This window comes from Lithobates pipiens, unplaced genomic scaffold (genome assembly GCF_037356315.1).
Source record: "Lithobates pipiens isolate NorthernLeopardFrog02 unplaced genomic scaffold, aLitPip1_a1.2 Scaffold_22, whole genome shotgun sequence".
Classification (NCBI taxonomy): domain Eukaryota; kingdom Metazoa; phylum Chordata; class Amphibia; order Anura; family Ranidae; genus Lithobates; species Lithobates pipiens.
This window is the reverse complement of record NW_027507784.1, coordinates 81,131,672-81,148,032: the sequence shown is the minus strand read 5'-3', so window position 1 is coordinate 81,148,032 and position 16,361 is coordinate 81,131,672. Positions and strand designations below refer to the sequence as shown.

The window sequence follows — 16,361 nt, the reverse complement described above, 5'->3', positions numbered from 1 at the left end:
CATGCACAGCTGCACCAGATTTTGCACTCTCAAGTTTTAGTACATCAACCGTGGGTATTAGAGAGACCCTGTCACCAACTTAAAACATTGCAGATAAAAGCACATAAAAATCAAGTATTTTACATGCTTACTCTCAGCGTTTTTCCTCTCCATAAATTATTTTTATGCACTTACGTATCTCTGAGGTTACTAGAGAATTTAACTAGTCCAGAAAGAGTCAATTCCCAGCACAGCCCCCCCCACTTGCATTTTATAGCCCCCTTCCTCCTCTGGGAGTCTCCAATTAATTCCAATTAATGTCTGTGCTGGCCCAGCTCCTCCACCTCTATAGGTAACCCTTTATGTTGCGTGGGGGTGCAGGAGAAAAAAGGAATACTAGAGTGTCACTTGAGTGACAAGTCTGAGTTTGCTGGCATCACATCAAAGATGATGGCACCCAAAAGCAGTCCCAGACTTTTGAATGTCTACACATGTGAGGCTTTTACAAGTAAATAACATGGATAAAATACATGAAATATTTTTACCTTTAATAAGAAGAAGTATGGCCAAAGCTCTTTTGACCATACTTCTATGGATGACAGAAGTGCACTTAGATTTGCACTCATTTGAAATAAATTCAGCAAACAGCGAGCTAAAGCCCGCTGTCAGCTGACGTCACATCCACCCAGATGACTAATGCCCCGTACACACGAGAGGACTTATGTCCGACAGACTTCCAAAGGAGTTCCGCCGGAGTTCCGACGGAGTTCTGACAGACTTTTCGGCCGAACGGACTTGGCCACACACGATCACACTAAACTCCGACGGATTCGAACGTGATGACGTACGACCTGACTCGAATAAGGAAGTTCATAGCCAGTAGCCAATAGCTGCCCTAGCGTCGGTTTTAGTCCGTCGGAGTAGCATACACACGAGCGGAGTTTTCGAAGGGGACCGGGTCCGGCGGAGTTCCTTCGGGAAAATTTGAAGCATGCTTCATTTCTAAAGTCCGTCAGACTTTGGCGAATCAAAAGGCCGTTGCAGCCCACACACGATCGGATAGTCTGACGGACTCGGTCCTTCGGACTTTGGATGTTGAAAAGTCCGCTCGTGTGTACGGGGCATTAAGGCTACTTTCACACTGGGGGGGGCGGTTGGGCATCAGTGGTAAAGCACCGCAAATTTTAGCAGCGCTGTACTGCTGTAATTGCGGTTAAAAGTGTCCCGCTAGCGGCCCAATAAAGGGTTAAAAGCACTCGCAAAGAGCCACTGCCAAGGCAGCGGTGCCCATTGATTCCAATGGCAGGGGTGGTGGAGGAGCAGCGTATACAGAGCTCCCACACTGCCCAAAAGATGCTGCTTGCAGGACCTTTTCTAACGTCCTGCAAGTGCACCACCCCAGTGAAGGCACTCGGGCTCTCACACTGGGGCTGCAGGGGAATCGTTTTTCAAGTGCTTTACAGGCGCTATTTTTAGCCCAAAAGCGCCTGAAAAACGCCTCCAGTGTGAAAGGGGTCTAACTGGCAGTTGGTTTAGGCTCCTAGCAGCAACCTGAGAGACTGAACCAGCTGCTGGTCGGGCATCTGGGCGGATCCCAACATTATTGGAATATGTGCAGAACCTGGACCGTATCTGTGAGGTCAGTTGCTCCTGCCCTCCCCCCCCCATCCACAGCCCAGCACTCCAGTGAGCACTGGAGGGGAACAGCAGAGAGCAGGTGACCAACAGTCACTGGGTCACTGCACACTGAAGACCAAGAACTGAGCAATCTTTGATCGCTCAGTTCTTGGTGTAAAGTCTCTGGGGGACAGATTCGGCATCCACTAAGTATGAATGTCTTTTTTTTGGAATCCTGCACTTCTCTTTTAATAGGGACTCTGTTGTCAGAAGATTATTTGCAACTAAAAATCCTCCCACAAGAATGTACACTGAGCTACGCATGTGCAGCTTGGTGCAGGGATGGATGAACTTCTGCGCATGCATGGAAGGGATGTCATCCTACACTCGCGCTGTCAGCGCGAGGAGAAAAAATAGCCGATTACCGGCTGTGTTCACATCACATGATCAGCTGTCATTGGCTGACAGCTGATCACATGGTAAGGGGTCGGGATTGACCTCTTACTCCAATCTGTGATCCAGCGAGTCTCAGACTCGCTGATAACAGAACGCGGGGGCGCGCAGGCCACTCGTGTACGCGGCAACGTCAATAGACATAGTCCCGGCAATGCAGGTCCGCGCTGTAGCCGTCATTCGGCTATAGCGCGGATCTCTAGTGGTTAAAGCAGAAGTAGTATTTGTAAACTTCAGTTTCGCTTTAATACCAGTTCACACTGTCACATCGTATGTGATCCGCACAGGAATTGCGCTGCATTCCTGTGCAAATCACATGCGATTCTGTGCGGCTCATTTTGTATGGCTCCAATTGCACCGTATCAACACAAAAAAAGTGCAGGCACGGGAATCGGATCACATGGGTGTTCATACCCATGCAACCCGACTCAAAACGCACTGCATTCTGCCACCTATTTTTGGGCTGTTGCTAACTTTTAATGGACACCTGCAGTGGATTGCATGAACACAGTGCGATTGCTATGCGGAGAACGCATCGATTTCTGTACGTTTCCCACATCGAATCAGTGTGAACCAAGCCGCCAGCATCTTATTTTTTTTTGCTGCACTGGAGACGGATCGCATGGGTGTTCATACCCATGCGATCCGATTCAGACCAACACACTGAGTTCTGCAACCTACTTTTGGGGTGTGAACTGAAACCTGCAGCGGATCGCAAGTGTGATGGTTATTGTTGGGCACACAAAGAGAAATAGTTCCTTTTCTCCTTTGGATCCTCACTTGGGCCTAAGTCTCATGGCTATGGCCCTCTATTGGTCATCTGAGCCCAGCTGAAAGAAACAAGTCTCACGGAGAGCCTTGTGATAAGTATCTTGTATTCTGATGTGATGTATTTTGTTGGTATATGTTTGTAATATCCATTTAGTATTTTGTGTTAGCGTAGTCCTATTTTCTTGGGAAATTAATAAGGCTTTGTTATTAAGCCGTGTGCTTAGTTTCATAGCTAACTTTGTATTATTGCGATATCTATAATAACATGCTTTCAGAGTTTTAATTGACTAGCCAACTAGGGGAATAGACAAATGAATTAATCAATAAATATTATTGTACCAATTACTTCAGTTATGCAGTGTGATGCGGGAAGCACAGTGATTCCTGTGCATTTCCTGCATCGCATCAGTGTGAACAGTTACTGGCATTCCAAAAACAGATCGCAGAACGTATTGCGTTTGCCTGAATTGGATTGCATTGGGTATGAAGGCCCATGCGACCTGATTCCAGTGCGGCAAAAAAAAAGAGAAAAAAGGCGCCTGCAACTTTTTTGTGCAGATTCGATGCGACTCGAGCCACAGAAAATGCTGCTCTCAGATTGCACCACACAATTGCATTCGGTGCGACAGTGTGAATAGGGGCTTAACCGCAGCAGATTCCATGAACACAGTTAGATTGCTATGTGGTGCGATGTGGGCAACCCATCAATGTCTTTCCTGCATTGCATCAGTGTGAACTGGGGATCCTTTCTGGCCAGTGCAAGGTCTGTTTTAATAAGGGTGCCGCTAAATTTGCTCTGTGCGTCTCGGCCTCCATTATCATCACTTTTTTTAAAGGATTTAAGCTAAATACATAAAAACAAAAATGATTTCCTGGCTATTCTTACCTAGAATGTTCTGTGCGAATGCTGTGCTGAAATGGCAGTTCCTGGTCAGCAGGGTGTAAGCTGCCTCCGGGGTGCCAAATCCTAGATGTAAGGTCTGTTTCTGCAGTCCGATGTGCAGGTGGGTGAAAGAAGTCAGGCTCTGTTCCTCTGCGGGACGCAGCCAATCACAGGGAGGGCCGCTGTTGCAATACACAGAAATGTCAACCCATTAGATGATCGGCACCATAAATAGGGGCAATATCCCACCATGACGACTCGGTAAGGTACCTGGTTTCTCCAGTTATCTCCAGAAAGTATATTTTTCGGTTGGAAACCACTACAAGAGCCCAAAACGCCCCCTCTTTCCCAAAACGAACAACAGGTACCTAAGCCAGACAGGAAGATTAATGATGATGGGTTAAATGAAAAAAAGAGAAAAACCACAACTGATCACCCAGTAGTATAAAGAGAAAATTTGATTAAAACGGGTATGATCAGAAGAATGTCGATTGGCCAGATTATACATAAAACATGTACACCTAGCTTATTCCCAGCGTACATGTTCAAGCAAAGAGATAGTGAAGAGAAATTGAAGAGAAGTGCAGTCAGACAACTCCAAATGCCAACTTAAAGTGTTACTAAACCCACAACTGTAAAACTAGTCTGTATATGCAGTAAAGCGTGCTTGTTATACTCAGTATGAATGGGTTATGGCTAAGAAGGAAGGGGTTAATCCTCTGCATTGTTTATTAAAAGGCTGTTTGATCCTGTCTTCTCTGATCCTCCCCTTATTCCACTGTCCCCAATCCATCTCCTGATATTACAGAGTCCTAGGAGGCACTCTGCACATTCTCAGTTTGGTGTGTATTGCTAGAGTTTTTTTTTTTTCTTGGGAGGGTGCATGTGATCAACAGAGGGCCAAATCAGCACTGTCCAGACAAGGGGTCAGGGGTCATGCAGCCTCATAGGACAGTCAGGAGAATGAAAACTCCTACAAGCATTAACCAGACACTCATAGAAGTCACAAGACCGCTATATACTGCTGATGAGAAAAGGTATTTAGCAGTTTATATTTACTAAAATTATTGCATTTCCATGTTGTGTACTGTGGAGACCAGATATAGTGAATGCAGGGTCCTGGGTTTAGTAACATTTTAAGAGTAGAAAGATGGGAAAGGTTTTCAAACCTGTAATATTAATCTGACCAGTTGAACTCTTTATTGAATACTTACATTGGTCCAGCGTGGCAATCGCACACCTGAGGGTCCGCTGGGGGAAGCGGACAATAACTGCAGTCAGCACTACTACAGCGATAGCTGCAATCTTCCAAGTCCTGTTCCAAAGATGTAACACAATGTGCCCCTCCTCTCCACCACATCCAATCAGAGAATGCCTGTATTCATTTTTTTTTTAAATGTAAGGCGTTTTATAAATGGTGATGGTGTCAAGAGATCAACCCTTTGTGGTCAGTGGGGCAACTGCTCAGAACAGGACCCAGACAATTGCTGCGATCACTGTAGTAGCATAGAGTACAGTTATTGTCAGCTTCTTCATCGGCCCGTCGGGTATGAAGCATACAATGCGCCAAGCTAGATGAATGCAAGTATGCAATAAGGATCATACCCGGAGTTCTTAAGGCTGCTGGATAGGCATTTTTGCGGTTAGTTCCTGGAGGCCCATAAGCAGTCGACAACTTATTTAGCACAGTTGGTTGTAAAGCTGGCCATAGACAGATTGAAATTCAGCAGGAACCGGACAAATTTTGATCCATCTATGGGCAGGCTGGTTGTCCTGAAGTTGATCTAAATAGTCCGTTTCCCATTCGATCACTGCTGGTGGATTTACCTGCCAGCAGTGTTCATTGTATTCAGATGCTTGGGAACCTTCCGCTGTCAGAAAACAACAGCACTGCAGGAAAGATTCCCCCATCAACAATGAATGTGTTTGATGGGGAATCAATCGATTATCTTTCCTTCAACCAGGGCCATCTTTAATATTGATTGGACCCTGGGCAGTCATTCTTTTAGGCCCTCCCGAATCCTCTTAAAGCATTTGTTAACCACAAAAAATTTAAATAAAGATCCTGTTCCTTTAAAGCATGCTATACAGCACAGTGCTTGTGCTGTGCATTTTGGCCCCCTCCAATAAGTATTGCCTGAAATACCTGGGTGATCCTGCCAGTTTCTACCCTCCCCTGGGTACACTGACTCTGATATATTAGGGCTGCTGAGCCCCGACATTGTTGTCAGCGTACCCGCCTCTGTCATACACCGATATCTGCAGCTCTCCAATCTCCCTCTGTCCTCCTCCTCCTACCCCCCCTTCTTGCCTATCATCATCTCTCACTATGGCAGATCTGATCCTCTCTCCACTGCTTCAAAACTAACTGATCATTATATCCTCACATGACTCCAGGCTCTCTTCTCTTCTCCTCTCCTCTCTAGCTGACATCAGCAGGGGAATCTCAGCCCCGCCCACTGAAGATATCACACGGGGAGAGCCTGGATTCATCTCATCGTTGGGAGATGCTGTTAAAAGGAGGTAGAATATTTTTTTTTTTTTTTTTTTTTTAATAAAGCACAGGCGCTAGGATGCAGCTTTTTATCTGACAGGATGATATAAAGATCAGATAGTGGCTTAACAGCCACTTTTACTACTTGTAGGCAGTACAGGCTCAAAGGGCAGCTGCTTCGGGCCCCAAAACAATAACTGGGCCCGGGGCAGCTGCACCCATTTTGCTCTGTATTAAAGACGGCCCTGATCGTCAGTATATGGCGGCACTTTGAAAAGGAATATCGTTGTTAGGCAGCAGCTGGCTACCATAACCCCGGTATCTATCCTCTTCTTCAGTGTGTGGTCCGCTTTAAGATAAAAGTGGTCTCTGCGGCGGAATCGTAGCCAGATCACTTTCATGGATGGTGGGAGTGGGGGGCCCCCCTCCCGCACACTCCGATGCGGTGGAGGCGATCAGATCCTGTCCCCTGCTTGGCATGAAGCTGAATGAGGGGAAGATGGCCCCCACCTAGCTCCATACCATCACTTCCGCCCAAAGCTCTTTTTTTTTTTTCAAATGACAATTTATTTTTTATTGCATTTTAGTGTAAATGTGAGATCTGAGGACTTTTTGACCCCAGGTCTCATATTGAAGAGGTCCTATCATGCTTTTTTTCTATTACAAGGGATGTTTATATACCTTGTAATGGGAATAAAAGTGACACAATTTTTATTTTTTTCAAGAACAGTGTAAAAATAAAAATTTTAATAAATAAGAACAAAATAATTTTTTTTTAACGTGCCGCACCGAGCTCGCGTGCAGAAGCGAACGCTTACACGAGTAGTGCCGGCATATGTGAACGGTGTTCAAACCACACGTGTGAGGTATCACTGTTATCGTTGGAGCGAGAGCAATAATGTAAAAGTTTGTCGCCATTCCACGAGCGGGTGCAATTTTGAACATGTTAGGTATCAATTTACTCAGCGTATCATCATCTTTCACATTATATAAAAAAAAAAAAAGAAAAATTAAAAATTGGACTAACTTTACCGTCGTCTTATTTTTTAAGTCAAAAAAGTGTCTTTTTTCCCCCCAAAAAAGTGTGTTTGTAAGACCGCTGCGCAAATGAGGTGTGACGGAAAGTATTGCAAACAACTGCCATTTTACTCTCTAGGGCAGTGATGGTGAACTTTGGCACCCCAGATGTTTTGGAAGTACATTTCCCATGATGCTCATGCACTCTGCAGTGTAGTTGAGCATCATGGGAAATGTAGTTCCAAAACATCTGGGGTGCCAAGGTTCAATATCACTGCTTTAGGGTGTTAGAAAAAAAAATTATATAATGTTAGGGGGTTTGAAGTAACTTTCTAGCAAAAAAAAATAAAAAATAAAAAAATAAAAAGATTTTAACTTGTAAACAGTGTCTGAAAAATAGGCCCGGTCCTTAAAGAGGAGGGCCGGTTTAAAAAAAATTTACATTAAAAGTCAGCAGCTGCAAACACTGTAGCTGCTGACTTTTAATAAGCACACTTACCTGTCCAGGGCGCCCGAGGCTGACCCGTCCCTTGGTCTCGGGTGCCGGAGCCTTGCGGCTTCACTGCCCGTTTCCTACTGCGCATGCGCGAGTCATGCAGCGTTTTGTGAATGGGGCGTGCTGTGTTCTGGGACACACAGTTCCCAGAACACAGCGCGACCCATTACCCAGAAGACGTCGCAAGGAGAAGACAGAAGATCTCCGCGGAGGAGGAAGAGGCAGATTAGGATGATGTGCCTAGCAACAGGCATTTCTGGTAAGTTAAAAAAAAAATAAAAACTATTTTCATTTTTTTTTTCAGATTTTTTTCTCATTTTTAATGTATTTTTTTTTTTTCAGGGTGGCCCTCCACTTTAAGTGGTTAAACAAAAGAAAAATTGCATACTGTATGGCCAGCCTAAAGCTGTGCAGAACCCGACCTTACCGCCCCAAAACAAGGTCTCACCTTCATATAACATTGGAATTCCTCCATATCCCCACCTAAGATCTCCATATCAAGATACAACTTTAGACGGTGATCCACTAGCCGGAAATCCAGAATCTGATGTGGGCTGACAGAGGCTGCAGAGTACATAGGGAAGTGAGAAAGTATCGGGCACAGCAATAAATACAATATCACCATCTTCCCAAGCAAGCAAGACACACCAGATTAGCAATAATGACATTAAAACAGAAACAAAAATATACACTCACAGTGGATCTAAAAAGTATACAGACCCCTGTAAAAATGTCAGGTTTCTGTGATGTAAAAAAAAAAAAAAAAAAATAACGAGACAATCATTTCAGAACTTTTTCCATCTTTAATGTGATTTATAAACTGTACAACTCGATTGAAAAACAAACTGAAATCTTTTAGGGGGAGTTAAAATAAAAACTAAAATAATTGTGGTTGCATAAGTGTGAACTATAACTGGGGATGTAGCCGTGTTCAGAATTAAGCAATCACATTCAAACTGATGTTAAATAGGAGTCAGTTCACACCCATCATTTAAAGTGCCTCTGATTAACCCCAAATAAAGTTCAGCTGTTCTTGTAGGTCTTTCCTGACATTTTCTTAGTCCCATCCTAAAGCAAAAGCCAAGGTCCGCAGAGAGCTTCCAAAGCTTGTTAAAAGGTTTCAGGAGAAGGGTACAAAAGAATTTCCAAAGCATTAGATATACCATGGAACACAGTGAAGACAGTCATCTCCAAGTGGAGAAAATATGGCACAATAGTGACATTACCAAGAACTGGATGTACCTCCAAAATTGATGAAAAGACGAGAAGAAAACTGGTCAGGGAGGCTGCAAAGAGGCCTAAAATAAAGGAGCTGCAAGAATATCTGGCAAGTACTGGCTGTGTGGTACACGTGACAATCTCCCGTATTCTTCATATGTCTTGGTGATTAGGGGTAGATTGGGGTAGAGTGGCAAGATGGAACTTGCCAAGAAAAACATCCAAGCCTATCCAAATTTTGTAAAAACACATCTGAAGTCACCCAAAATGCATGTGGGAAAATGTGTTCTAGTCTGATGAACCCAAAAGGTTGAATATTTTGGCCATAAATTCCAAAAGATATGTTTGGCACAAAAACAACACTGCACATCACCAAAAGAACACCATACCGACTGTGAAGCATGGTGGTGGCAGCATCATGCTTTTTGTGGATTGTTTTTTTCAGCTGAATCAGGGGTCTTAGTCAAGGTAGAAGGAAATATGAACAGTTCAAAAATACCAGTCAATATTGGCACAAAACCTTCAGGCTTCTGCTAGAAAGCTGAACATGAAGAGGAACTTCATCTTTCAGCATGACAACGACCCAAAGCATTCATCCAAATCAACAAAGGATTTGGAGTGTTTTTGAAAAGAAGAGCGGGCAAATATTGCCAAGTCAAGATGTGCCATGCTGAGAGACTCGTACCCAAAAAGACTGAGTGCTGTAATGAAATCAAAAGGTACGCACACTTATGCAACCATATTTTATTTTTACTTCCCTCCACCTAAAAGATTTCAGTTTGTTGTTCAAACGGATTGTACAGTTTATAGGTCACATTAAAAGGTGGAAAAAGTTTTGAAATGATTTATCTTTGTCAAATTTTTTTTAGATTGCAACATTGCAGAAACCTGACCATTTTAACAGGGGTGTGTAGTGTAGACTATTAATATACACTGTGTATATATATATATATATATATATATATATATATATTATTTTTTTCCAAACTCTGGGTGGGTTACTGCCTTTTCTTTATCCTACAGGAGCAGTGTCAAGGCCAATAATAATAAAATATATATACATAATATATTATATTATATTATATATATATATACACACATACATACACATATATATATATATATATATATATATATATACACATACATATACATACATATACACACACATATATATATATATATATATAATACAAAATACATAAAACCACCACAACCAATTAAAAAGCTCTTCTTGCCTAGTTAACTATAATACGCTGAAATATGTTTGGACAAGAGATATTACCTGGCAGAAACCCAAACACACTAGACTGGTATACATGAACTGTTCCAGTTTCAGCAGCCACTAAAATAAATGTATGATTAGCTGCAGAGTCCTCAGTCTGTCCTGGATTTAAAACTTAAAGTGGTAATGTGATGAAACTTGATTTAGCAAGAAACATCAATTTCCCATTAAGAATTATGCTACTAAAAATAGTGTGTGCTGTAAAACTGCATTCTTCTTGTTGCTTCTTGCTGGAGGCTGCCATTTTTCTGCAGCCTAGAGCCCCTGAGCAGCAGTAAATCTTTAGGCTGCCAGCAGATCAGCCTCTACATTTTCAGCACAGTGTGCAGAGCAGGGTGTGACAGTGCATTAGTGGCTTTTAAACAGTATAGACCAGTGATGGTGAACCTTGGCACCCCAGATGTTTTGAAACGACATTTCCCATGACACTCACCTACACTGCAGAGTGCATGAGCATCATGGAAAACTTAGTTCCAAAAACATCTGGGGTGCCGAGGTTCACCAACACTTATTTCTATGCATTAAGGTGAAAAACCTTCTGTAATGCAGCAGCACCCCACAGCCCTCCTTTTACTTACCTGAACTTGATCGTTCCAGCGATGGGGACGAGCACAGCAGCTCCAGCCACTGTCTCGGGTCCTCATTGGATAGACTGATATCAGCAGGAGCCAGTGTCTCCCGCTGAGGTCAATCAAATCCAGGGACATGGACATGGGGGGGATGGGGGGCGGGGCCGAGTTCTGTCGTCTGTTAATAGAAGACACAGCAGCAGGACTTGGAAGCGCGCCTGCACGGCAGGGCCGGGACAAGGGGTGGGCAGGAGGGGAGGCTGCCTCTGGCGCAATGGTCTATTGCAGGGGTAGGGGCACCCTGACCCTAAGGGAAAGGGGGGCGCAGTTTGGCATCTTTGCCCTGGGCGCTGGATGACATTGTCCCGGCACTGCCGCACGGGTAGCCCCACGGAAAGCATCACTCTGGGGGCACTCAAGAAGAGGAGGAGCCAGGAGCACCATGGGGGAACCTCAGAAGAGGAGGATGGGGGCTGCTCTGTTTGTTATTTTAAAAAAAAAAAAGAAAAAAAAGAAGACCTTTACAACCCCTTTAAAGGTTATATTGACTGGGTTCAGCTCACAAACTGCTGTCTTCTTTTTTAGTAATCGCTTAGGCTGCATTCACACCTGAGTGTTTTGTTTTCAGGCAGAAAGACGAGCGTTTCTAACCGCGATTTTGCAGCGTTTTTGTACAGGTTAAAAGGTCACCAATGTAAAAAGCAGAAAAACGCCTGCAATCTGCCCAAAAAGAAGCTCATGTACTTTTTTTGGGGGGTTTCAGGCGTATTGCTATAGGTGACAAAACGCTCAGATGTGAACAGGTGCCATTGAAACGAATAGGATTTCTCTTGTTGGGCGTTTTACGAGCTTAGGTGCCTATGCTTCCCACGCCTGCTCTAGTAGATCCTGCGAGCACCAAATATGTAAAAGATAGTTGTGCCGGATCAGAGACAGGAGTACGACTTATTACAATTACTTTGTGTGTGCGATGGCATACTACACTATCCACATCCATCCTGCCCCAGCATTGCTTTACAAGCCCACAATAATATACAAACCCCTATAAAGTGTTTTTTTTTTTTTTTTTTTTTTTTAACTTACTTGGACTAACTTGCCAGTTGTCCTGGAGCACCATGCTATTGTGTCTAACCGGAGGGGTTGCAGTGGAAGATCTAAAACTTTCATTCAGGCCGGTAACGTTGGCATCCGAGGTGGTTGTGCCGTTCAGTATGCTGTCGCTGCCACCCAGACAGCTGCTGATTTCTGAGCCGTCTCTTTCATCCCCAGCCAGATAGAACTTTTGCCCCCTGTTCTCAGCACCCTCTGGTGGTAGGTCACTGGGAGAGGATTGTGTTGGCGTGCTGGAGTAGCTGGTGTGGTCTACCGGTGCCAGGATGACGTGGAAACTCCCGCATGACGGGCAGCCTGTATGATCTGTAGAGACAGAGAGAACAATGCAGCCAGTCTCATACAAACCTGTAATTTCCAAGCCTGTAGATAAATAGATTATGTTGCTTTTCACAAAAGGTGGATCCATAGTCACATGTGATAGAAAGCCGGAACCATCGCAATTATACGACGCAGGGATAGAAGATAAGAAATGTAAAGATCACAGAGTACAGTATTATTTAGTGGATCATTGCTATTAATTATAATTGCTGGTTCACCAGATGAACTCAGAAAGGAACAAACTTTCCTTGTACAATGAAGCAGCAATGAATAACATTTGTTAAAGCTGAACTCCAGGATCCAAACCTCGGTGTAATCTTATCTTCCTGTCCCCATGTACATTTTTTTAAATGAAAGGCTAAGTTCACTTTTGGCAACACGCTACAACCAAAATTTAGGGTGTAACAGATTACAAAAGATCACCTGCCTGCGGCCCTGTGACAGCGGGTGGGGGAAAAGTCTCCTACACCCATTGTCACAAAAAAAAAAAAAAAACGGGACTCCGTCCACACGGCTGTGTCATTCATTCACAACAAATCTGTGAATGAACGAACGAATTAACGAACAAACTACAACTATGGTTTGCCACTGTGGCAGACAGCTTGCAGTTCTCAATGAATTGCGAGGGCGCTGGTGAGCACTCTTGTTGATCTGCCTGCTCTCTGATAACGGTCTGCCCATATAGGTTAAAGGCAGAAAGCTATACTGAGATTCTGCAGGAGCCTAATGCCGCGTACACACGGTCGGACTTTCCAATGGGAAATGTTGGATATGAGCTTGTTGTCGGAAAGTCTGACCGTGTGTATGCTCCATCGAACATTTGCTGCCGGACTTTCCGCCAACAAATGTTTCTTAGCAGGTTCTCAAATCTACCGCCAACAAAACTTTGTTGTCAGAAAGTCCGATTGTGTGTACACAAGTCCGTCGCACAAAAGTTCACGCATGCTCGGAATCAAGCAGAAGGAGCCGCACTGGCTATTGAACTTCTTTTCTCGGCTCGTCTGAAGTCTTGTATGTCACCGCGTTCTCACGTTCGGAATTGTTGGCCAACATTTGTGTGACCGTGTGTGTATGCAAGACAAGTTTGAGCCAACACCCTTCAAACAAACATCCACGGTTTTGTTGGCGGAAAGTGGGATCGTGTGAACGGGGCATTACATTGCACTTATGATCTGCTGATTGCAGGTGCAATGCTCTGTAGGTCCAGAGAATTTTTTTTTAAATACCTGCACATTTTACTAGCAAAAATATGTGCATTTATTATAAAGGTGAGCTTATCCTTTCAGCCTTAATTTGAAATTATTCTGCATTTTCTGCCTCATAACGAAGAGTCTACTACACCGATCAGCCATAACAATACCACTAAAAGGTAAAGTAAATAACTGATTATCTCATTACAATGGTATCTGAAGGAGGGTGGGATATTTTAGGCAACAAATGAGCATGTAGTTCTTGACCCTGATGTGTTGAAAGCAGGAAAAATGGGCAAGTGTAAGGATTTGGGACACTTTGACAAGGGACAAATTTTAATATCTAGACAACTGGATCAGTGCAACTCCAGTTCTTATGGGATGTTCCTGGCCTGCAGTGGTTTAGGACCTACCAAAACCGGTCCAAGGGAAGAAAAACATGTAAACCGGTGACAGGGTCATAGGTGGCCAAGGTTTCTTGATGCCCATGGGGAGCGAAGACCGGACCATGTAGTCTGATCCAATAAAAAAGCTACTGTAGCTCATATTGCTTAAAGGGGTTGTAAACCCTCAGGGATTTTCACCTTAATACATTAAGGGGAAAAAACTTCTGTGCTGCAGCTGTGCCCTTTTTACTTACCCAAACCCGTTCTTTCTAGCAGCGAGGACAAGCCCAGCAGCTCCAGCTGGTGTCTCGGGTCCTCATTGGATAGCTTGATAGCAGCAGAAGCCATTGGCTCCCACTGCTGTCAATCAAAGCCAACGACCGGGTCCTGCTGTCTGCGTTTATTGACACAGACAGCAGGACCCGGAGGGGGGGACGGGACGGGTCCGGGTCCTGCTGTCTGTGTCAATAAACACAGAAGCAGGAAAAAGGAGCACGCCTGCACGAGTGCCCCCAAGGAAAGTGCTTCTCTGTCGGGGACTAAAAAAAATAGGAGGTGCTAGGAGTGCCGCGGAGGGACCCGGCCCACTCTATGCAAAACCCTTGCACAGAGGAGGAAAGGATGACAGGTTTATTAAAAAAGATTTTAAAACCCCTTTAAAAGGATAAGTTCACTCTTTTACAAAAAATAAAATAATAAATGCACTTTTTTTGCTGGTAAAAAAAATGTGCATTTATAATGTTTTGCTGTAGAGGATTGCAGTAGCAATCAGCAGATCGCTGATGACATGCAGGACTCCTGCAGACCTGTCAGTTCACCCGCTTGCTCGTACCTCATATGGTACACTCTGACAGGAATGAATGTACTATCACGGCGCTCAACAGCACCATGGTAGGTCATTGAAACTACAAGCTGACAGCCACAAAGGCTGCCGGGACTTGTAGTTTCCCCATTCAGAGGGCTGTGAATGAATGACGTGGCCTATACAGCCCAAAGATGATACAGTGTTTTCAGTTTAACCAGCGGGTTGAATGATGTGAGCAGATGCATAGCGGTCCTATCATTACCTGGTTGATTATTGTCCTGCGTTTGCCCCTCTCCTTCAGCACTTAAGACAACGCCGCTGTCGTCTTGGTGGATGAATTCAGTTTTGCACTTGAGGCACTTCAGTTTGGGAGGACCTTCTTCCCTCTCAGCAATCAGTCTCAGATTCTCTTCCAGAATGGGATTCAACACATCCAGCAGTGTCTAGGTGAACAAAGCACAATATGGCATTTAAAGTGGTTGTAAACTTCAGATATGAAATATGAACAAAGCATATTCCTCTATAGTGTGTACTAGTCTTAATAAAGAGCACATAGTTGATTTACTAAAACTGGGCAGTGTAAAATCTGGTACTTGTTCAGTTAAGCTTTGACAATAAAACCTGGAAGCTAATTTGTTTCTATGCACAGCTGCACTAGATGTTGTGCTCTCCAATTTAAGTAAATCAACTGGCAATCAAGTGTCATTTCTACTGCTTTGTTCCTCGGCTATCAACAGTAATCATTTTTGACAAGTTTTCTGGACACCAAGAAAAAAAGGTGAATATCCAATTTTGCAAGAAAATTTGCAAAAGTGTGAGTGAAACTTTAGCTTATGGTGAACATTGCATGAAGAAATTTTTGAATGGCGTAGGCATAGACACTTTAACCATTTGCCGACTGTACTATAACAGAATGACGGCTACAGCGTGGGGCTGGCCAGTTCTGGCCGATGTGCTCTGATCACTGTGTCCTCTGGACCAAAAATGCCAATCAGAGGCTCTTTACCATGTAATCAGCTGTGTCCATTCACAGCAGAGCACGATGTAAACACAAGCTAGTGATAAGCATTCTTTTTGTCAAGCCGACAACGTGAGGAGAGGGGAGCTGATAACTGGCTTGTGTGAAAGGGACATGTATACGGATTATCAGTGCAGTCCCAACAGTGCTGCCAATCAGTGCCCATCAATGTCACCTATTCGTGCAGCCTCATCACTGCCCACAAGTGCTGCCAATCAGTGCCCATCAGTGCTGCCCATTAGGGCAGCCTATGAGAGCCCACCAGTACCACCTCATCAATGTCACCTATCAGTGTAGCCTCATCACTGCCCACCAGTGCCGCCCACCAGTGCCGCCCATCAGTGAAGGAGAAAAAATTACCGTTTTGCTAAATTTTATAATAAACTATAAAAAAAACTTTATTTTTTTATTTTTTTTATTTTTATTTTTTTGGATCTTTTTTTCCCATTCACTGAAAAAAAACCCCCACAAGTGGTGATTAAATACCACCAAAAGAAAGCTCTAATCATGTGAAAAAAAAATAAAAAAAATTTAGTTTGGTTAAAGTGTTGCATGACCGCGCAATTGTCATTCAAATTGTGACAGTTCTGAAAGCTTAAAATTGCCCTGGGCAGGAAGGGTGTCAAAGTGCCCAGTAGGCAAGTGGTTAAAGGAGGTCAGGAAAGGACAAAGTGTGAACCTTTGTATGCTCATGCTGGTGTTTTTTGTCATCACAAAGGGATAGTTCACAATGAGTTCATAGAACAGGG

General features: G+C 43.8%; 1 protein-coding gene across 6 annotated transcripts in view; it reads right to left on the bottom strand.

The window, feature by feature from the left end:
- Positions 1–16,361, bottom strand: part of STK11IP (serine/threonine kinase 11 interacting protein) — an 84,471-nt gene that overhangs the window by 25,336 nt on the left and 42,774 nt on the right. For all 6 annotated transcript variants that reach the window (XM_077447783.1, XM_077447785.1, XM_077447786.1 and 3 more), the window contains exons 17-21: positions 14,857–15,037; positions 11,866–12,198; positions 8,159–8,274; positions 3,974–4,071; positions 3,707–3,885 (exon numbers count right to left, since the gene is read on the bottom strand). In XM_077447783.1, the coding sequence (XP_077303909.1) occupies positions 3,707–3,885; positions 3,974–4,071; positions 8,159–8,274; positions 11,866–12,198; positions 14,857–15,037 (907 nt within the window). The remainder of the gene's footprint in view (positions 1–3,706; positions 3,886–3,973; positions 4,072–8,158; positions 8,275–11,865; positions 12,199–14,856; positions 15,038–16,361) is intronic.